Consider the following 22574-nt stretch of genomic DNA (forward strand, 5'->3'; position numbering starts at 1 on the left):
TTTTTTTTTTTTTTTTTAGAAAAAATCAGTTTATCATCTATATAGAGAGGCAAAAACTGGCCCATGGGCCAAATTTGGCTAACAGCCTTTTTGTATTCCATCTGTAAGCTAAGGATGGTCCTTAATTTATAAGCAGTTCTCTATGGCTGCTTTCAGAGAGTTGAGTAGCTGCCACAGAGATCCTACAGCTCAAAGAGCTGAAACTCTTCTCCCTGGCCCATTGGAGAAAATGTGCACAGATCCATGATTTATATTCCATCCTAGATTACACCATGAAACCCCTCGATGCCCAGGATAGTGTCATCACGTGGCAAGAGCTCTTCCTTCTGCTTACTTGAGTTTAGTTTGCTCTCCTTTTTTCTAGTTTCTTAAGTCAGAAGCTTAGTTGTTCATGTCATTCTGCTTTTCTCATATACATGTTAAAGATGTAAATCTCCCTGTAAGCATTGTTTGAACTGTATCCCATAAATTTTGATGTCTGTGTTTTCGTTTTCTTAAAATTAAAAATATTTTAAAATTTCCCTCATGATTTTTTTTCACCCACTGGTTATTTAAAGTTATGATGCTTAATTTCCAAATGTTTGGGGTTTTCCCAGATTTCTTTCTGCTATGGATTTCATTTAATTCTATTGTGCTCAGAGAACATATTTTATACGATTTCAATTTTTAAATTTATTGAAGTTGTTTTGTGGCCCAGAATATGGTTTATCCTGGATAATATTTCACGAGTACTTGAAAATAATATGTTCTCTGCATTCCATGAGAATGCAAATGTCAGTTAAGAGTGTCCTGTGAGTGCTGGTTGGGTTGAGTTGGTGGAGAATGCTCTTCAAATCTTGTATATTTTTTGCTAATTTCTTGATTAATTGTTCTATCAATTATTGAAATAGGGTCATTGTAGTTTCCAACTATTATTGACAAATTGAATATTTCTCCTTTCATTCCTGTATGTTTTTGCTTTATATGTTTTTAACTCTGTTATTAAGTGCATATACATTTATAATTGTTATACTTTCCTTATGTATTGACCCTTTTGTCATTATGAAATATCTCTCCTTGTCTTTAACTCTATTTTTTTTTCTTGCAGTCTATTTTATCTGTTCTTAGTAAAGTCATCTCATTGTTTTCATGGTTATTGTTGGCATGTTATATCTTTTCTCATCTTTTTTATTTCCTATATGTCTCTTTGAATCTAATGTGCATTTTCTGTAGACAGCACATATTTGGGTCTCATTTTTTTAAATCCAGCCTGACAATTCATACCTTTCGACTGGGGTGTTTCATCCATTCACATTTAATGTATTCATTCAAAGGATGGATTTATGACTGCCAGTTTTGAAGATCTGTTCTCTACTTGTCTCATGTCTTTGTTCTTCTGTTCCTCTCATACTGCCTTCTTTTGTGTTAGATAAATATTCCTTTTTTTTTTTTTAATTCACTGTATTGATGCTGGGGAGGTGGGGAGGAAGCCTGGAAGAATACGTGGAGCCAAGTGACCGCAGGTGGGCACTGGGTGGGTGTTGAGGCCTGGCCACTGCTGGGCAGGAAAGACAGAGTTGCCAGTGAATGCACAAGGGATGAACAGTGGCCAGTACTCCAGGGGCAGGTGCCGCTCCACAAGCACATATAGGGAGACTTGGTCATCGACCAGGCCCTGCCGTTGCATCAGATGTTCCAGGTCCTCTGGCCTCATAGTCTTGCAGCCAACATGCATAGCAAACACCTCCAGGTCTTCATAAAGATGCTGGAAATACTTGTCCAGGCACTCTTCCACCATCTCAAGAGCCTTATTCTCCATGGGCATCTTAGTGCAGAAGCTAAAGAGTTTCACATAGTGCCTCAGTCCAGTCTTGTGGGGATCTTGATGGGGCCTGAGGCCAGGGATTTGGGCCCTGGGAGGAAGCCTGGTTGACAGCGGCTCCAGAGGCTCTGAAGAGAAGGCCGCAGTGCTAGACAGTGGGGCTGTCTCAAGAAGCTGAAGTCGTCTGGCCTGAAGAAACTCTGTGGTGTTGGAAGCCAACTCTGGACTGGTCCTACCAGAGATGACCTCATCTCCTGAAGAGCCTTCTGGCACCTTGACCCCTGGGATCTCTCTGCTTCTGTCACTTCTGTATGTCACTTGGGCTTTTCTGTCCTGACTGATTCTTGTGTTCCTATTGTATCCTTCACTTTGCTTCCACTCAAACTTTCCTCCATTAGATAAAAAAAGATATTCTTTTTTTAAAGTTTATTTATTTATAATCTCTGTACACATGTACACAGTGTGGGGCTTGAACACATGACCCTGAGATCAAGAGTCAAATGCTCTACTGGCTGAGTGAGACAGGAGCCTTTAGATAAATATTCTTAATGCACTATTTTAACTTCTCTGTTTTTTACTACACTTTAAAATTTTATTTTCTTAGTGATTATACTAGGGATTACAATATACACACCTCTTTTCACTCAGTCCTCCTTTTACACTATCTTATGTCTGTTAGAGAAGTTAAGAAAAGTAATGAGAAAAGTATGTTTGTAGAGTGTATTGTATTTATCCACATATTTATTTTTTCTAGTGTTCATTATTTCATCTCTATTTGAGTTACTTTCTGGTGCTACTTCCTTTGGGCTGGAAAGAGTTTTTAAGCCCTTCTTGTAAGGCAGATCTTCTACCAACACATTCTTACAGTCTTCCTTTAGCTGGGAATGCTTTTTATTTTTTTTCTTTTATTTTTTAGGGATAATTTTACTGGGTGTGTAATTCTTGGTTTGACAGTTTTTCTTTTAGCACTCTGAATAGTTCCTTTCATTGCTTTCTGACCTCTGTTGTTTCTGATGAGAAGATATCCTTGTTTATTTTTCTCTTGTACATTATGAGTCCTTTTTATCTTGATGTTTTTAAAATTCTCTTCATATTTGTCTTTTAAAAATTTAAATGTGTCTAAGTGTACATCTCTTAGTGTTTGCTCAACTCGGAATTTATTGAATTTCTTAGATCTGTAGATCAATACTTTTAATAAATTTGGGGACTTTTTAGCCACTGTTTCTTCAAATAATTTTAATGTTCTTTTTTCCTCTCTCATATTTGTCTAGGACTCTCATTACCCATATATTGATATACTTGATGTTGTATCACAGGTCCCTGAGAGTTTGTTCATTCTTTAATCTTTTATCTTTGTTATATTGAATAATTTCTATTGCTCTGTTTTGAAGATTAATGAATCTTTTTTTCTACCATCTCAATTTGCTGTTTAACCCTTTAGGGAAAATTTCCCTTTAGGGAAAAGATAGTTTTTACTATCTTTTCAACTCCAGAATTTTCATTAGGTTTTTTTTTTATGAAATATTTTATGTCTGTTTATTGAGATTCTTTCTTTGTTGAGTCTATTTGTTGGGTTGCATGTATATTTCTTTTTTTTTATTTCTACCAATATTTTGAAGACAGGGTTTAGGGCTTATTGACTCTTGTACCCAATTAAACCCACACATTCTAAAAATTGGTTGTATATCAGTAAAGAATAAGTCTCACATTGTTTAAAATTGGATCAATGATGTGAAGTGGAAACCAGGAGAAACTTTAGTAGCTTTCTAAAGAGAGGGGCAAAGAGATGAAAGAGTGGAGAGAAAATGGTAATTCTGGAGGATAGAGACAAAAGGCTGGCCACGCATTATAGGTGTTCTAGGGGAAGAAAACAAAGCAATAGAACAGAAGTAATATGTAAAGTCAAAACTGATGAAAATTTTTCTGAACTAATATAGGAGTACACTTATATTCATGCAAACTTAATGAACAGAAATCTACCAGACCAACCTTGGTAAGATGTTTGAATTACAGAGACGATGGTAGCAACAAAAACTCTTGTAAGTATCAAGAAAAAAAAAGAAAAAAATGAAGAAATTGATTACCCACAAATGTTTAATACATATCATTATTTCACAGCTTTCCTCTGTAACAGTATTATGAGGGGAAAAAAGCAGAAACAGCATCTACAGAATTTCTAATGCAAAAGATATGACTAAAGAATGTGATGTGCCACTGTTTTATTCATATATGAAGCCTATAAAAAGACATTTCCAAGTATTCAAGGAAAATGTACCACTTTCATAACCTTTTAATAATGGCCTAAAAATTCATGTTAGTGAACCAAGAAATGAATCAAAATTAATCGATCAAGAAGAGGAAAGTTAACATATCAAAACAAAACAACAAGACAAAACAAAACAGAAAATGTCAGAGGACTAGAGGTGAAAAAGTAAACTTAATTTTTATAAAATTGGTTAAATTTGGGATGCCAAGGTGGCCTGGGTGATGCTTAATCAAGAGTCAGTTAAGTGTCTGATTCTTTTTTGTTTTTTAAGATTTTATTTATTTATTTGACAGAGAGAGACACAGAGAGAGAGGGAACACAAGCAGGGGGAGTAAAAGAGGGAGAAGCAGGCTTCCCGCAGAGCAGGGAGCCCAATGCGGGGCTCAGTCCCAGGACCCTGGGATCATGACATGAGCCGAAGGCAGACACTTAAAGACTGAGCCACCCAGGCACCCCAAGCATCTGATTCTTGATTTTGGCTCAGGTCATGATCTCAGGGTTGTGAGATCAAGCACTACATTGGGCTCTGTGCTCAGTATGGAGTCTGCTTGAGATTTTCTCTCTCCCTCTCCCTCTGCCGTGCTCCACCCCCCCCCAAAACACTCTGTCAATAAATAAATAAATAAATAAATAAATAAATAAATAAATAAAAATGTTTAGATTTGAATCCAAACATTAATGGTATTTATTAAATAGAAAATAAAACAATTTAATAACAGTCATCTAACGGACAAACATTATTGCAAGAATAGCACAATTTTTATCTTGTGCATCACTTCTGATCTCTTTCTATGTCTTCCTATAAAACATAATTGTAAAGGATTCTGAGGCTACATCTTGAATCAAAAGGAAAGGGCTCTGTGATTGATTAGTGGTATTTCCTGTGATTGATGTATAAAAACTGAGTATGAAGTATCATGTGTCACATTCATGGCATCATTTCATTTCTATAGCCTGGAAAGAGTTAAGGTCAACATAATTCATAATCTAGACTAATCTTAGTATCAAACATTTGTAAACAGTTAAAATATAAAGCAACAGAATGAACATGCTAAAGATATGTGTATAATCTCAGATAGAAACTGTAGTATATCACAGATTTGCAAGGTGGGGATTTCATTTGTTAATGGTTAAATCATAAAGGACCATAAATCATTCCAGTGAAAAGGTCTGTTGAAACATTTTCTGAATAGTGTCCACAGAATACATGTTCCATGAGATATTAATCTTAATTGGTATGTTAAAAATAAAAGTTTTCCAGAACACATAACTGGAAATGTTACACATTAAATCAACACCATGGATATTGACAGTGCATACTGGAATATTAGTGTCTCTAAGAAATTCTGCACTTCAAACAAGCCATTAGAAGTAACTATAACCCTTAACAAAACTTACCAAATATAAAATAGATAATAGGCTTGGATACCAGCAGCAATAGTCAAAATAATTAACAATAAAATTCTATTCTAAGAATACAAGACAAATAAATAAAGTATCCATTAATAATCCTGAGAAAATGTGCAGAACGTACAAGAGAAACTTTACTAAGAGGTATAACACCCAGCGCTCATCACAACTTGTGCCCTCCTTATGAACACGGGGTGTTATACACAACTAATGAGTTACTGAACACTATATGAAAAACTAATTATGTACTGTATGGTGGCTAACTTAACATAATAATTAAAAAGAGGTATAACAGAAAAATTTAATAGTGAGTTATGCTATATTTCTGAATGGAAAAACTGAAAATCATAAAGATGTCAGTTCTTGATAAATCTTAGCCTAAAACCTTATAAAGTTATTCTAGTAAACAAATAATATTACCAAGGTTTATGAGAAGGCATTAAGAGGTGAAGCTAGCTACAAAGTTTATCAAGTTTGTTGGGTGCCTGGGTGGGTCAGTCGGTTAAGTATCTGATTCTTGATTTCAGTTCAGGTCATGATATCAGGATTGTGAGATTGAGCCCTGCATCAGGCATCACACAGGCCGAGAAGCTTGCTTAAGATTTTCTCTCTCTTTCTCCCTCTGCCCCTCCCCACAAATCATGTGTGCTCTCTCTCTCTCTCTCTCTAAAAAAAAAAAAAAAGGAGAGAGAGAGAATGAGAGAGCAGATTTTGTATAAAAGTAATACTATTACTATCAGGTATTAAAATACTCAAATGCAAACTGCCTCTATTAGTTTTTGTATATAATGTCCAGCATGAAATATCAAATTACCAGGAATATACAGTAATTGGAGTCAAGATCAAATGACCAAAAATAGTAGGAATAACATATAGTGGAATCAAAATCACAGGGAAATGCTAAAATTAGAGTTATCAAACACTGGTTTTAATTTAATTGTAAAACCTAATACATTCAAGGAAATAAATAACAAGAAAGGAAACAACACAGAGAATAGAAAATAAGGAATGAAATAAAAAAATTTTAAATGTAAACTATAGTAATTGAAACTATAGAGATGCATTTAATAGCAAATAGGCAGATGTAAAGTGATAATGAGCTGGAAGATAATAGCCAGATTAAAACTCAGAGTGAGAAGTGGGTAGAAGACATAGACAACAACACGGGGCACATTTGATATGTGGTGGAAAAGTCGCATAGTTACGTAATTAGATTTCCAGAAAGGAGAGATAATGGAGCAAAAGCATTATTTAAAGAGATAATGGCTAAGAGTTTTAAAATTTGACAAAAGACATCAACCCACAGGTTCAAGGAGCTACGAGGAGCCAAAATAGAATAAATACAAAGAAAATCTAATCTAAGCACATCTCAATCAGGCTGCTGAGACTTAAACACCAAGAGAAAAATCCTAGGAACAGTTAGCGGCAAAACAAAAACAACCTGAGTTCAAAACTGGAATGTCTGGGTGGAGAAGGCAGTCTCAGATCTTGAGAATAAAGGAGTGTCCTGGGCTGGGTCACTTGTGGCTGAGTTGGGGTGTAAAGGGATAACAAAATGAATCCCCATGGGATGGAGAGTCCCTTCCCCCATCCAGAGATACCAGGCATCCAGGCAACATAGATGGGGGATTCACTACAACAGGCTACCTGGCCCTGGAAGCAATCTCTTTCCCTGGGGTTTGGAGAGTCCCTTCCCCCACCTAGAGGTAACAGGTACCTCAGCTGGGGAAACTCTTTTTGCCCTTGGGAAGCATTGGCAGGGATCAGAGGGAGTTCCAGCAGAATCAGATACCAAACAGATGAAAATCATACTGCCAAGTCTCCAACAATTGAATAGTGACTGGGACCATAGTTTACAAAAGTAAACCAGGACCTGCATGTTAAACCTAAATAAGGTGACTTCCTGCTTTAAAAAATTTAAATAGGGCCCAGAGTCTCCTAAACTAAGAATCCAAATGTCCAGGATATAATTGAAAATCACTCATTATACCAAGAACCAGGAAATTCACAGCTTGGATGAAAAACGATCAGTAGATGCCAACACTGAGATGAATCAGAAGTTGACATTATTTGGCAAAGATTTTAAATCAGCCATCATAATAATGCTTCAACAAACATATTACAAATTCTCTTTAAACAAATTAAAAATAGAAAATCTCAGCAGAGAAATAAAAGCTATAAAGAAAACCCAAGTAAAAATCGTAGAACTGAACATTTCAATAACAAATAAAAAACTCACTGGATGGGCTCAATGGTAAATGGAAATGTCAGAAGACAGAATCAGTGAACTTGGGAACAAAGCAATATAGTTGATACAATCTGAATAATAGAGAGAAAATAGACTGAAAAAATGAACAGAGCTTCAAGGGCTTGAGGGACAATAACAGAAGATTCATTATTCATATGATTGGTGTCCAATAATGCGAGGAAAAAGAAAACTCTGAACATGTAATTAAGGAAATGTTGCTGGAAACCTGAGATTCAAATAATTGGCAGCTGAAAACTCCCAAATTTTGAGAAAGACATAAACCTACAGATTCAAGAATCCGTGTGAATCTCAAATAGAATAAACTCAAAGAAACCCATGCAAAGGCAGGTCATAATTAAACTTCTGAAAACTAAAGACGAAGAAAAAACCTTGAACACAGCCAAAGAGAAACAACTCATTCTCTCTAGGGGACATCAGTTTGAATGATAGTGCATTTCTCATCTGGAACCATGGAGGTCAGATAGAGACCATTTTGTCAAATGCTGAAAGAAAGAATCGGTACCTCTGAATTTTGTGTCTAGGAAAATGATTTTTCAGGAATGGGAAGGAAAAAAAGACATTCTCAAGTGAATTTCACAGGAAGACTTACCCTTAAAACATGGCTTAAGGAAGTTCTTCAAACAGAAAAGAAATGGTGAAAGAGAAGTCTTAAAGGAATGAAGTAGGAACAAGAGAAAGAACAGAAATATCAGTATATACAAGAGACCATGCTTCTCATGAGTTTTATAAATGATATCTGGTGACTGAAACAACTATAACATCAGATATTCAAGACAAGTGGATAAGGTAAGGGACTTAAGTGAAAGTGGGGTTTCCACACTTTCCTCAACGTGGTGAAATGTTGATATCAATGGACTGTGATAAGTAATGTGTGTGTATTGTAATACCTAGAGCCACCAAGAAACATCATACAAAGAAGTATACTCAAAAAGAGTGTAACTAAATCAGAATGGTGGTTATATGAAAGAACAGATTAGTGTTGCCAGAGGTTAAGAATGGGGGTGAGGTGGGGAACAGTACAGGATGGAAAGGTGTTATAAAAGTACACACGAGGGAACGTGTGGTGATGGAACTCTTACATATCTTGATCATTGTGGTGGATACACGGACCTATGCATGTGATAAAATTTATAGAACTACACACACACACACACACACACACACACACAAGAATATGAGGGAATCTGAATAACATCAATGGAGTGCATCTATGTCAATACCTTGGTTGTGATAGTGTACCATAGTTTTGCAAGATATTACCATAAAGGGAAATGATAGCCAGGGTACATAGGATCTCTCTGTATTACTTCTTACACCTGCATGTGAATCTCCAATTACCTCAGAATTGAAAAGTGCAGTTACCCATCCTCCACCCAACATGATAACAATAAGAAGGACACTCTAACATTGCTTAGGAAATGGTAAAATATTTATAAATAAACCCAGGAAGCAGGTTGTTCACAGCTCAAAGAACAGTGAAAGATTAAAACTACCAAGTAAGTAGAGGGAGAAAAGAAATGATTTTTTTTTAAATGACTTAATTAGGCCAAAATGAGGAGAGAAAAATGAGGCACAGAACAAGTGCAACTGATAGAAAATAATTGTAAGATGGCAGATTTAAACTTAAATATAAAGTAGTTATAATAATGAAAGCTGACAATACCGTAAATAAAGACTATGGTTGTCAGACTGCATTTTAAAATGATAAAAGAAAGAAAACTTGAGATTTACATCTTTAATATAAATAAACAGAAACTTGAAAGTAAGATCTTTGAAAAAGCCAGTCAAATTGATAAATCCCTTGGCCAGACAAATGAATAAGAAAGAGCATACATCACCAATACTAGTGATCAAAAAAAGGACACTGCTACATAAACTATGGATGTTAAAAAGCTAATACTAGAATTTTATTAAAAGTTTCATGCCACTAAATTCAACAATTCTGATAAAATGGTGAAATCCCTAGAAAAATACAGCTTTCTAAAACTGAAACAATAAAAGAGAATATTTGAATAATCCTATATTTAATGAAGAAATAGAATCTATTGTGAAATCCTTTCAACAAATAAAAACTCCTCATCCAAATGGCTTCATTGGTATTTACACTTTCCCAAACACTTCCAGACAATAGAAAAATAAGAAATTTTCAACTTTTTTTGCAAAAACCTTGATACAAAACTTGAAAAGAACATCACAATAAAGGAAAATTAGCAGCCAAATCTTTCTCATGAACACAGTTGCAAACTTTCTGATCAAAATATTAACTAAATCCAGCAATATAATAAAGAACAAAACATCACAACTAAATTAACGGGTTTATTTTAGGAAGTCAAATTTTGTTTAACATTTGAACAGTAACTGATGGAATTCACAACTTTACAGATTAAGGAGAAACATGATTATCTCAATAGATAAAGAAGAATCATGTGATAAGAGTGAATATCTGTTCATGATAAAAATTCTTAGGAAAGTGGGAATAGAAAGATCCTCTCTTAATCTTATAAAGAGTATCCACAAATACAAAACAGAACAAAACTAGACAAATAAAAACCTATGGCAGCTCTCACTATTGTTGAGTAAGCTCCAACTGGACTGAACCTCCCAGACACCACGCAAAAACTCTGGGAAAAACAGAAAAATATAAGTTGCAGACACTGGAGACTGAAGGAGAGTAAGCGGATCCTATTGCAGAGTTGGTATTTGGAAGAAGAAAACAATATGGGGAAAGTTTCCCTTTTGGAGGGAGGGGAGTTTTAGCTGGTAGTAAGACCTCATTTTTTGCCATGCAGTCTGATGAGTGGTATCTGAGCCTGGGATTAGAGAGGTGTCAATGCAGGGGAAGAGGTGACGATGATGAGAGATGGGTTACTTCCAGGGAGATTAATTGAATAAATATTTTAGGGATACTGAAAATCAGGCTCTTATTGTTGGAGAAAGGTTCTACACCTATGGAAAAGGAACTAACTGAAAACCATGGTTCTGGATTGGAACTGGAATTATCTGTGTGAATTCAAAGTCTTATAGGTAGGGATAGGTGTACACATATGTTACCTTTGTGTGTGTAGATACACAAGGATATTCCCTAGGTCCATCCACCAAGAAGAATTACAAACAGCAGCACTGCAGGGGCGCCTGGGTGGCTCAGTCTGTTGGGTGTCTGCCTTCGGCTCAGGTCATGATCCCAGGGTCCTGGGATTGAGTCTTGCATCGGGCTCCCTGCTCGGCGGGGAGCCTGCTTCTCCCTCTGCCTGCCCCTCCCCCTGCTTGTGCTCTTTCTCTCTCTCTGACAAATAAATAAAATCTTAAAAAAAAAAAAAAAGAAAGAAACAATGGCACTCCATAGCAGTGAGCACACCTAGCCCCAATTCTTGGTTTCTATATGCCTCTTTCCACCAGATGGAACCAGGGCTCCTTGAGGTAATGGTTGATTCCGGGGCTGGCGCTGAGAAAATTTGACATGAACCTGCAATAATCAGAAAGTAAGGAAGTAAAGTTTGAAGGGACACAGAGGCCAACTTGGAGGGGATCCCATTATTCAAGTATAGAAAAATTGGAGTATCAAAGTAAATGAGGATTGTAATAGATTACAATCCATTGAATTGAAAAGGAAGCCATGAGCCCATACTGATGTAAATGATAAATAGATGAATAAATTACAACTTTGATAAAACATGGGATACATATTTTTCAGATATTATTTATTTGCCAGAGAGAGAGAGAGAGAGTGAGAACAAGCAGGGGGAGTTGCAGGCTGAGGGAGAAGCAGATTCCCCGCTGAGCTGGGCGTCTGATGCAGGACTGGATCCCAGGGCTCTGGGATCATGACCTGAACCGAAGGCAGATGCTTAACCGATTGAGCCACCCAGGCGCCCCTAAAGCATGGGATATTTACATAGTTTCAAAGTATGAAAATGACTGTTACACAGAAAATGATTGTTAATTTAAAAAGGGGAAAAGAATAAATAATTTTACAGTGGAGAAACTGGCAGATGCCACCTCAATGAAACAATCAGAGTGAACATCACCAGTAATGGGACAAATCAAGGTTATGTTTCACAGGGTGGACCATCCACAGCGCATGAATTATTAGGAGACGCTAGGCAAACACCCATTGGGAGAAATTCCTAGAATAACAAGGCCTTACTCTTCAAACATGTCTAGAACCTGACAGGGAATTACTGAGTATGTTTTCCAGGTTAAAAGAGATGAAAGGAAATTATAACTAAATGTGAACCATGATTCTACACTTGATCCACTGGCTGTAAGGACATTTTGGGGTCAAGTTGGTAATAATTGAATCGGGTTTGTGGATTGAATGATAGTAATATATCAATGCTTATTTCTCATTTTGATGGTCTTATAGAGAAGATTATAGGGTAATTTCTTTGTTTATAGAAAATATGCTCTGAAACATTTCACAGTTGATGGAACACCATGTCAGCAACCTAGTATCATATGATTATGGAGGGAGTTTCCTAAAATTTTCTTGAAAATGTTCTCCAATTTGATTTTTTTTCCAAAAAAAATGTATCATAGGATTACGGGGGGAGTTTTCTAAAATTATCTTGAAAAAATTCTCTAATTTGAAAAGTTTTTAAAAAATACCCATATTTTTAAAAAGAAAGAAGATGGCCAATTTAGAAAATTGCAAATATGTCAATACATTTGGAAAATCAGCTACATTTGCAGAAATAGTGGGGGTGAAGCAAGAGCCAAATCACAAAGGACCAAATGATCCATCCCTTAGATGTTTTAGGATTTTAGGGGAGAGAGTATCACCATTCCCATAGCTTAGCAAAGGATTTAATGAAGAAGGCTGAGACCCATTCAAGAGAGAGAGTGACCATCCATAAGGCAACTGACAGGCTGTCAGATCAGAACTCAGGGAACCATGCTCAAGGCCATGTGTTCAGTGGCCAGCGCCATTAGAACCCAGCCAGAGAAGGTGGAGAGGAATGGTTGAGTGGAAGCGAACCTGTAGTGGAATGAGGAACACAGGGAGATAAACAAGTGGAATCTTTGTTAGACATAATGACAACAATCTTGAGTTGTTCTTACCTTCACTTGCCTGAAATATGTTCATTCCTAAATAATTCAGAGAAGCAAAATTCTATTGCACAAATGTAGAGAGCTGTTCTACTGCCTCAGGCAAGCACATCACCAGTCAGACAGAAATGAAGCCGAGAGCCTGTGATTGGGACAATCTGAATGGGGGAGAGTTTGGTGTCTAGCTGTGCTTGTGATATTTGCGGGAGGTCTTGGGGGCATGCCAGCAAGGGCCAAGGTAGCAGGTGTCTAATGGCATTCCATGGAGGTAGGTGCCCGAGGGCAGAGATGTACATCCAATTCTGGGGAGCAGAGGTGAGGCTGGCTGACAAGAGTCAAGCCTCTGGACGGCCCACACGGGACAAGGAAGGGAGAGGGAGTGCAGGCCAATTGCAGAGCCACCAGTGGTGGGATGATGTGCGACCTGCTCCAATGGAGACAGGCTGGTCAGGAACACACTGAGGGCTTCTCTGTTCCAAGAACTGGCCGCGCACTTTAGAGACATTGTGTGCTTAATCCCTGCGACAAGTCTACTGGAAGGATACTATCTAGACCAAGTTTACAGATAATAAACCCAAGGCTGAGAGAACTACAGTAACTTGTTTACATGGGAAATTTAGCACTACCTGATTCTGAAGCCCTAGAATTTACACCACTAACACTTGGCTCAGATTTGCTGAAAAGCAAAAAAATATGTAGAGGGATGGCAGAAGAAGCATGAGGGAACGTATTCCTTCTATAACATAGTTAGAATTGTAAAGTTCAGTAGGTAACTGAGAAACCTTGTCATCTTGCCACGATCAATGGTGTCTTCCAGAATTTTAGAACTTCAAGACTAGCTGGATTTAGTTGCCAGTTTATTCCTTTTTTTTCTTTAACCAGTTGAGAAATTGAAACCCAAAAAAGTGGGGCAAATTTGCCAGGAAATGTATATTAAAGCTCAGAAGGGGCTATTGAATTTTGTTGAACAAAACAACAAAGCCTTGGTTACCCATCTCAATAGTGTTCTGTCTCTTTCATGAACCCATCATGTCACAGAATGTAAAAAAGATACCCAAAAAACTCCCCCAAAACAAAAAGACAAAAAAAAAAAAATCCCCTGGTGTACGTTTTTAAATACTACCCGTAACATTTCATAAACTTGTTTGTGACTTGCAGATCATAATAAAGCATTTCATAAATACTGGCTACTTTATAGTCATCAGCTTAGTGGCTTTAACAATGACATTAAAGACAATATTTTGTAGTTTCATAAATATGTAGCTCTTCCCATGATGGCAAAAAGAAGTGGTAGTTGGTTTGCACATTTCTGTGATTCTGTGATTTGCCTTAATATAATTTCAGATACTGAATTTTGGTCATGAATTTCAGGCCCACTGAATGAATACATGAAAAATACAGTAAGTGTGGCTGATTTTGCCTTGACTGGAGTGACTCAAGAGTTTAGAACCACTTGGGGCTTCTTTCTCCCCCAGCTGACCTTGTCTCTACACACCAGAGACACGCCCCCTTTATCATGGTGTTGGTACACAGGTGTCCTCCTGCTTTTCAGGCATAGAAAGTACCCCCTGGACCCCCATTCCACAATGTTGCTGACTCTTGATATTGTCAGGCCTCAGAGTTAATGCCAATCCAGTGGTAAAACTAACATTATTGTAATTTCAATTGGAAATTCTTTTATTAAAAGTGAGACTTTAAACACTTTCATATATTTTTCTCTCAAAGTGCCATTGAAAGAATTTTCCCACTTTTCTGTTGGATCATCTGTCATTTTTGTTACTTATATATTGGGAGTATGTTTACCTGTTTTAGGAAAAATATTTGCTCAGTGATGTGTGTTGCAAATCTCTGATCCCAATGTGTATTATCTTTTCACATCATCGTACCTAATTTTAAGGCCAGCTGGCCGACCACTTCCTCAGTGGAATGTGCTTTCAGCCTCTTTAAGGGGCTCTCCCCTGTCTAGGTCATAGTATTCCCAAGTTATCCTAAAGTTTTATAGTTTAGCTTTTAAAATTTTCCTTGAAAAAATTTTAGTGTATCATGTGAGATAGGGGTGCTAGTTCATTTTCTTCCCTATTTATAAAAGTATTTTTCTGCACCATTTTCCATCAATCTCCAGTGTCCACTGGAATCAGGTTTGAGCTTTGTCTAAGTCTGTCTCTGAGTCCTGCCTTCTGTTCTGTCAGTCTCTTTGTTATCTCTGCACCAAGGAAACCTGTCTTAGTCATAGTGTTTACAAGGTGTCTTGACAGTTGCTAAGACAGTTAGGAGGTTTGTTTGCATTTGCATGGAACACACAGATCAATCTAAGGTGAACTAACATCTTTTTTTTTGTCTTAAAGATTTTATTTATTTGAGAGAGAGACAGAGGGAGCACGAACAGGGGGAGGGGAGAGGCAGAGGGAGAGGGACAAGCGACTCTCCCGTGAGCCGGGAGCCTGACACGGGGATCGATCCCAGGACCCTGAGATCATGACCTGAGCTGAAGGCAGACACTTAACTGACTGTGCCCCTAACATCTTTCTTATTTTGTCTTCCCATTCACGTATCTCATTTTCTTTGTGTGGGCCTTCTACATTTATGCATCTTCTATTGTATATATTCCTGGGTATTCTACAATTTTTGTTTCCATTGTATATAGAAACCTATTTATATATTATTTGATGTTACGTTGGCCCATTTGACATTACATTTCCAGGCAAAGGTACATAGGTCTATACATTTGATTGGGATATACAAATGCAATTGACTGTCTTTTGCTTAATTTGTATCCAATGTTCTTGTATAATACTGTTATTAACTCTTACAATTCATCCACAGATTCCATTGGGTTTACTATTGATTCATTATATTATCTACAAATAATGACAGTTTTGTTCTGCCCATTAACATTCTCTGCTTTTTGTTTCCTTTTCTTATCTTTTCTAGCTGGATACAGCCTCAAGTATACTTTGAAGGGCAGTGTGATATTAGGGATGGTTGTCTTCTTATTCATTTTAACAGCCCATGATTAAATACAATGTTTTCTCTAGGTTTTTAGTAGCCACACTTTTTCAGTTTGACTTCTTAATTTTCTACTATTCCAAGCCATATTTTCATGAATGTTAAATTTTATTGTTCTTATTTTCACCTGCTTATCTATTAAGATTTTTTCCACCAATGAGTCTTCTGATGCCAAGCCTTATATTCCTAAGATTACTTTCTACTTAGCTATAACATTAACATTTTATGCACTGTTAGATTTGGTTTTCTCTCTGACTCTCTGTCTCTGTCTCTCTCTATTTTTAGAATTATTGAATCTATATAGATGAGTGAGATGGGCCTGTACTTTTCTTTTCCCTTTTCTGTGTTGTCTGGTTTTGGTATTTAGGGGAAGTTGCCTTCATTAACGAGTTGAGTAGTACTCTTTTTTTCCATTCTGAAAGAGTTGGTGTGAAATTAGAATTCTTTGTTCTTTCAATTTCAGCTGAAATTCACTGGCACAATTATCAGGTATGATGTGTTCTTTTAAAAAAATATTTTAAGCCACTGATTCAATTTATTTAATGGTTATGGGACTAGTTCATTTTTTTAAGCTCCTCTTGAGTAATTTTGTGAAGTTACTTTTTTCTAGAAATGTGTCCACCATATTTTGGTTTACATAATATATTGGAATCAAGTTGTACTTAACATCTTCTGCTTTTTATTGTTTGCAGCATCCATAGTTGGGCTCCATTTCTCCTTCAAAAGTTGCTTCTGTGCTTTCTCTTTTTCAAATGTGAAAAATTTCACTAAATATTTCTTAAATTCGTGAGACTTGAAGGAATCAACCTACCTCTGTGTTGTTCTCAGGTGTCAGATGTTAGCTTTCTCTTTCATGACTTCATAATTTCTTTTTATTATAATTTCTTTTCTGCCTACTTTCTTTGGGTTTATTCTGTTATTTCCCCAACTGAAAGCAGAGTATTATTTCATTTTTTTCAGCTTTTAAGTCTATAAATTTCCTATTATGTATCATTTTAGGTGCATGCTATGGGGTCTATTTTCCAATTTTTTTATTGTGGTAAAATACACATAATATAAAATTTACAGTCTAACTTTTTTTTTTTAAATAGAAAGTGTCTTTTTTTTGAGAGAGAGAGAGAGAGAGACAGCACACAGTGCATGGGAGTAGGGGCAGAGGGAGAGGGAGAGAGAATCTTAAGCAGGCTCCATGCCCAGAGTGGAGCCTGACGCAGGACTTAATCTCACCACCCTGAGATCATGATCTGAGCCAAAATCAATAGTCGGCCGCCTAACAGAGTGAGCCACCTGGGCACCCCGGTCTTAATTATTTCTGAGTGCACAGTTCAGTGGCATTAAGTACATTCATATTGTTGGGCAGCCCTCACCACCATCCATCTCCAGGACTCTTCCTCTTGCAAAACTAAAATTTTGTCTCCATTAAACACTAACTTTCCATTCTTCCTGCCCCTGCCCAGACCCTGGGAACCAACATGCTACTTTTGGTCTCTATGATTTTGACTACCCTAAATAACTTCTTTAACTGCAATCATACAGTCTTTGTGTTTTTGTCACTGGCTTATTTCCCTCAGCATCATGTCCTCAAGGTTCATCAGTGCTGTAGCAAGTGTCAGAATGTCCTTATTTTTTAAGGCTGAATAATATTCCATTGTATGTATATACCACATTTTGATTACCCATGCATCCTCTGATGGACACTTGGGTTTCTTCCACGTTTTGGCCATGGTGAATGGTACTACTATGAATATAGGTGTACAAATATTCTTTGAGACTCTGTTTCAATTCTTTTGAGTACAGACCCAAATGTAGAGTTGCTGAATCATGTGGTAATTCTATTTTGAACTTTCTGAAGAACTGCCATACTGTTTTCTACAGAGGCTGTACCATTTTACATCTCTGTTAACAGTACACACGGGTTCTGATTTCTCCAATCGCCATAATAATACCTGTTGAATTCTCTTTTTTAAATAGTAGCCATCCAAATGGATATGAGATGCCTATGTGTTTTGGTAGATAGCATTTTTAATAATGTTCGGTTCAAAAAATTTTAATAATATTCCAAAACTCCAGATAACTCTAGAGGAGTTACTTGAAATTGTGATTTAAATGCCATAAGCCATATAAAGCTCAAAGTAATCTTTTTGTTATAAATTGCATTGATGTCAGCATTTATTAAAAATTGCTTTCTGCCCTAGTATTTAGGTACTTTTTGCAAAGTTTTCTTTGTGGAGGAAAAGAATATGTATTCTCTAGCTGTTAGATACAGTGTTTTACATGATTAGGTCATGTTACTTATGTTACTGAAATCTCCTAAATTTTCATGAATATTCTGGCCTGATCTATTAATATTTAAGTTGTGTTACAAATATACCACCATTATGAAGATTGATTTCACATTTTCTCCTTGCATTGATGTCAGGTTGAACTTTGTAGAGTTGAATCCATGCTAGTAGATACGTATGGATTTAGCTGTTATATCTTCCTGGTGAATTGAGCTTTATTGACTCTCTTTGTGCTTAATAATCCTTTTTTTTCTATTTAATCTATATTTTGTCTGCCATTAATATAGCTAGACCAGTTTTCTTTTCTTTTTTATCCTTTTAATAATAGCTAGGACCATTTTTGTGTTGTTCTGTATTTCTTCTCCCATTCTTTTATTTTTGATGTCTTTATATTTTAGGTAGTTCTCTTGTAAACATCACACAGCTGGATTTTTTCATTATATATCCTGATAATCTTTCATATTTTAATGGAATGCTTAGTTGTATCGACTGCTTGGTGCGTAGTCTAGATTCCCAAAGCTATTGGGCATGTTGGTGGCTTCTAGCACTCGTTCTGTTCTTGTTCAAGATTTGCTCTCAGCTACATAAAGCTCCTCAACCAGGGTCACGTTTTCCAAAGGTAACCCACATCCAATGCCTGATCACCACAGGACCATGAAAATCCAATTTCTCCATGCTTCTATTGTGACATCTTTGAAGGGTCATCCCGGTCCCAGAGATTGCTGTGGTTTGGGCTATGGCTTTCCTTGTGTTTCACAGCTAAATATTTTCTGCCCCATTCTGTTTCTTTCATCCCGCCAAGAGCTAGTTCTTAGAGCACTTGCTAGTGAATTTCCTGCATGCAAATCTCTATCTCAGATCTACTTCTTGGAACCTCACCTGTGACGTTAATCCGTTTACTTTTATTTTTATTTTACTGTAGTTGGATGTATATCTACTATCTCATTGTATGCTTTTAATATTTTCCTCCTCTCGTCCTCTATTTGGTCTTCTTTCAGATTGATTGAATTTTCAAATTTCTCATTCTTTTTCTTTCTTCCCTGATTCTTTCAGAACTTACATACTTTATGTTTATTTTTAGTGATGACCTTAGATATTTTAAAAGGAATAATGAACATAGTATATAGTTCACTAATCTATCTGCCTTCCTCCTAAACAATGCAAAGATCTAAGGTTAATATACTTTTGATTTTGGGTTCGGTATTTTAGATTAACTGTGCTTTTATCAAGCCCCTAAAATTAAATGTTGTGGTTGTTATATTCTTATTTTGTCAAACAGTCCGTTGTTATTTAGACTTACCTGTCAGATTTACCAATACATTTGCCCATTATTTCTTCCTGCAGGTCAAATTATCCATCTGAGGTCACATTCCTTCTTTTAAAAGACAGTTCTTTAGAGTTTTCTTTAGTGGGTGTCAGTAGATCAGCTTTTGTTTTTTTTTTTGTTTTTTTATTTCTTAGAGAAAAACCTCTATTTTTCTCTTGTTCTTTAAAGGGAGTTTCTCTGGACATACAATTTCATGTTGACTTGATTTTGCCAGCACCTCAATGATATCGTTCTCCAGTGTTCCACTTTTTTCTCAATTGTTGCCACATTGACACGTCAGCTATCAGTGGGATTGTCACTTATTTTTAGGTGTTAGGCTTTTATCTAGTTTTCAGACCCTTATCTTTGGTGTTCTGAAACAGTATTTGTGTCTCAGTGTACATTTTATTTTATTTTGCTTGAGATTGTCTGGGCCACCGAAATCTAATGAGAGGTGCCTTACAATCAGTTCTAGAAGATTCTCAGCCCTTGCCACATAAGGTATTGCCTATATTAAGTCTTTACATCTAGACTCTGAACAAATGTGTGTTAAACCATTGCAGTCTAATATTTCATGTCTCTTAACACATCTTCATATTTAGCATCTAGTTTTCTTTCTGTGTGCTAATCTCAATAATTTCTTCAAATTTGATTATCAGATAAATAATTTTGTCTTCAGCTCTATCTAATCTGCTGGCTATTATTTTATTTTATTTATTTATTTTAGGATTTCATTTATTGGGGCGACTGGGTGGCTCAGTCATTAAGCGTCTGCTTTCAGCTCAGGTCATGATCCCAGGGTCCTGGGATTGAGCCCTGCATCGGGCTCCCTGCTCAGAAGGAAGCCTGCTTCTCCCTCTCCCACTCACCCTGCTTGTATTCCTTCTCTCGCTGTCTCTGTCTCTGTCAAATAAATAAATAAATAATCTTTAAAAATATTTTATTTATTTGAGAGAGAGAGAACACAAGCAGGGGGAGCAGCAGGAAGAACAGGCAGAGGGAGAAACAGTCTCCCCGCTGAGCAGGGAGCCTGATGTGGGACTTGATCCCAGGACTCTGGGATCATGACATGAGCCAAAGGCAAGTGCTTAATCGACTGAGCCACCCAGGCATCCCCATTTTATTTTTAATTGTATTTTAAATCTTAGTACTTTAAAATTAAAATATCTTCCAGAAGTTCAATGTGTTTCTCTTTCTTTTTTATAATATGCCTGGTCATATTTTTTTGTCAACTAGTTTTTACCCACGATATCTTATTTCCCTTTCTGGTTTATGATTCTCCTTTGAAATTTATCAGTGGGAATTCTTTGAGAATTGGGTGAGAATTGAGTTTCCTGGATATGATTTGTCTTTCCTTCTGGGAAAGTATGGATACTACCAACCTGGGCCTGTCTGGATTCCTGCCTTGAGACTTTTCATACTGTAGAGGTATCTGGACTATAAGTTGAAAATGCACGTGCAAGCCAAGTAAGGATGATGAAATTTTCCCCTTTTATATCATGCTAGAGCCGAGGCAGGCAAGCTTCCCCTTTGTTTCTAAATCACCTTATCTTTTTGGCTTTTGATTTTAAGTAAGCTTCTTGTTGGTGCCCCCACTTGGGAAAGAATTAGACTTATCACTTGTTCCTTGTGCTTCATGTGTGGATATCAAACCCAAACCTCCATTTCAAAAGGGTTGCATTGATGCTTCTGGGGGGGAAAAAAAGCTTGAGTGCTTGCTTACGTTCTTGGATTCTTTTTCTACTCCACTTTTGCTTCTGAGCAATACATTAAAATATATTTTTAAAGATGTTTTATACTATTTTTTTGTGGAAGCAAATTTCAGGACATCCTGTCATACTGCCAGAAATGAAATCCAGTTTATTTGAAAACAATTTCCTTGGACTTCAAAAATAGAAGATTTAATTAATCAGACTCCCTACTTCATGACATATTATAATCATTAGTCCACCTCCCTGTCACTGCTCTCACCCTGCAAACAATCATTCTGATGTGTTGAATATGGATTTTGGGAGTTTTCTTTCAAACTGTGTATTAGTATCTTGTGTGCGTATATTTTAATCTATCCACATGGTATAATAATCTGTTTATTTCTCCCCCTTTTCCCCATGAAGCACCACTTGAGAAGATTTCTCTGTGTTTCACTCGGTACATTGAACTTGTTTCTTTTAACTATTAAATAACAGTTTATGTACACGACAGATATCTTACACATTTTACCTCTCTGCTATTCTAGGACAAATTCTCCTGTGGCTTTCAGCTCCTTGCCTCAATAGGGAATACTGTGAGGAGCATCCTCTCTTGTGTGCCCTTCAGAACTGCTGCGTTATAACTGGGGAGTGATTATTCTTGACCATTAGTGCAAGATTACCTTCATTAACCATTAAAATCTGTCTACACTGCTCCCAGCATCACAGGAGAAGATACACATCTTCCATCTCTACTGATGCTTGACTTTATTTTGCTTTCTAATTTTATCTATTAACTTTGTCCATGGTTTTTGTCATTGCACAGAAATGCTCGATTTGGATATGATCTAATAACAGGTTTGGGTCTGTTTGTTTTTTTTTACTTAAGATTTATGCTTTTGCTACTCTTCCAAATCACAAAGGCAGGGCACCACATTTTTTTCAATTAACCTTATAGTTTTCTATTTCACATTTAAATTTTTAATTCATCTAAGGGTCCTGCTGGATGTTGCTATCAACACTTGAACAGAGACATCTGAGGAACTGAATTTTAATTTTATTTGGTTTTGATTAAATTAGATTTAAAACTGAAGCAGAGTAAGATATTTTCCATCATATTTAACGTATTATTTTGATAGGTATATATTTAGCTATTGTATCATGTAAGGTTGGCACACAGAAAGAAAACTAGATGCTAAATATAAAGATGTGTTAAGAGACATGAAATATTAGACTGTAATGGTTTAACACACATTTGTTCAGAGTCTAGATGTAAAGACTTAATATAGGCAATACCTTACGTGGCAAGGGCTGAGAATCTTCTAGAACTGATTGTAAGGCACCTCTCATTAGATTTTGGTGGCCCAGACAATCTCAAGCAAAATAAAATAAAATAAAATAAAATAAAATAAAATAAAATAAAATAAAATAAAATAAGATAAAATAAAATGTATGCATACACATACTGGAGTATGTGGTGTGTAGCTTGGGCACACGCAT

At 36.4% G+C, this 22574-nt stretch overlaps 1 protein-coding gene across 1 annotated transcript in view; it reads right to left on the reverse strand.

The window, feature by feature from the left end:
* Positions 1 to 22574, reverse strand: part of LOC112809739 (centromere protein T-like) — a 41676-nt gene that overhangs the window by 12268 nt on the left and 6834 nt on the right. The window contains exon 2 of the mRNA XM_025853105.1: positions 1483 to 2033. Within this exon, the coding sequence (XP_025708890.1) occupies positions 1483 to 2033 (551 nt within the window). The remainder of the gene's footprint in view (positions 1 to 1482; positions 2034 to 22574) is intronic.

Source organism: Callorhinus ursinus, unplaced genomic scaffold (assembly GCF_003265705.2).
Source record: "Callorhinus ursinus isolate GAN/ISIS: 27379988/994484 unplaced genomic scaffold, GSC_fseal_2.0 scaffold60, whole genome shotgun sequence".
Classification (NCBI taxonomy): domain Eukaryota; kingdom Metazoa; phylum Chordata; class Mammalia; order Carnivora; family Otariidae; genus Callorhinus; species Callorhinus ursinus.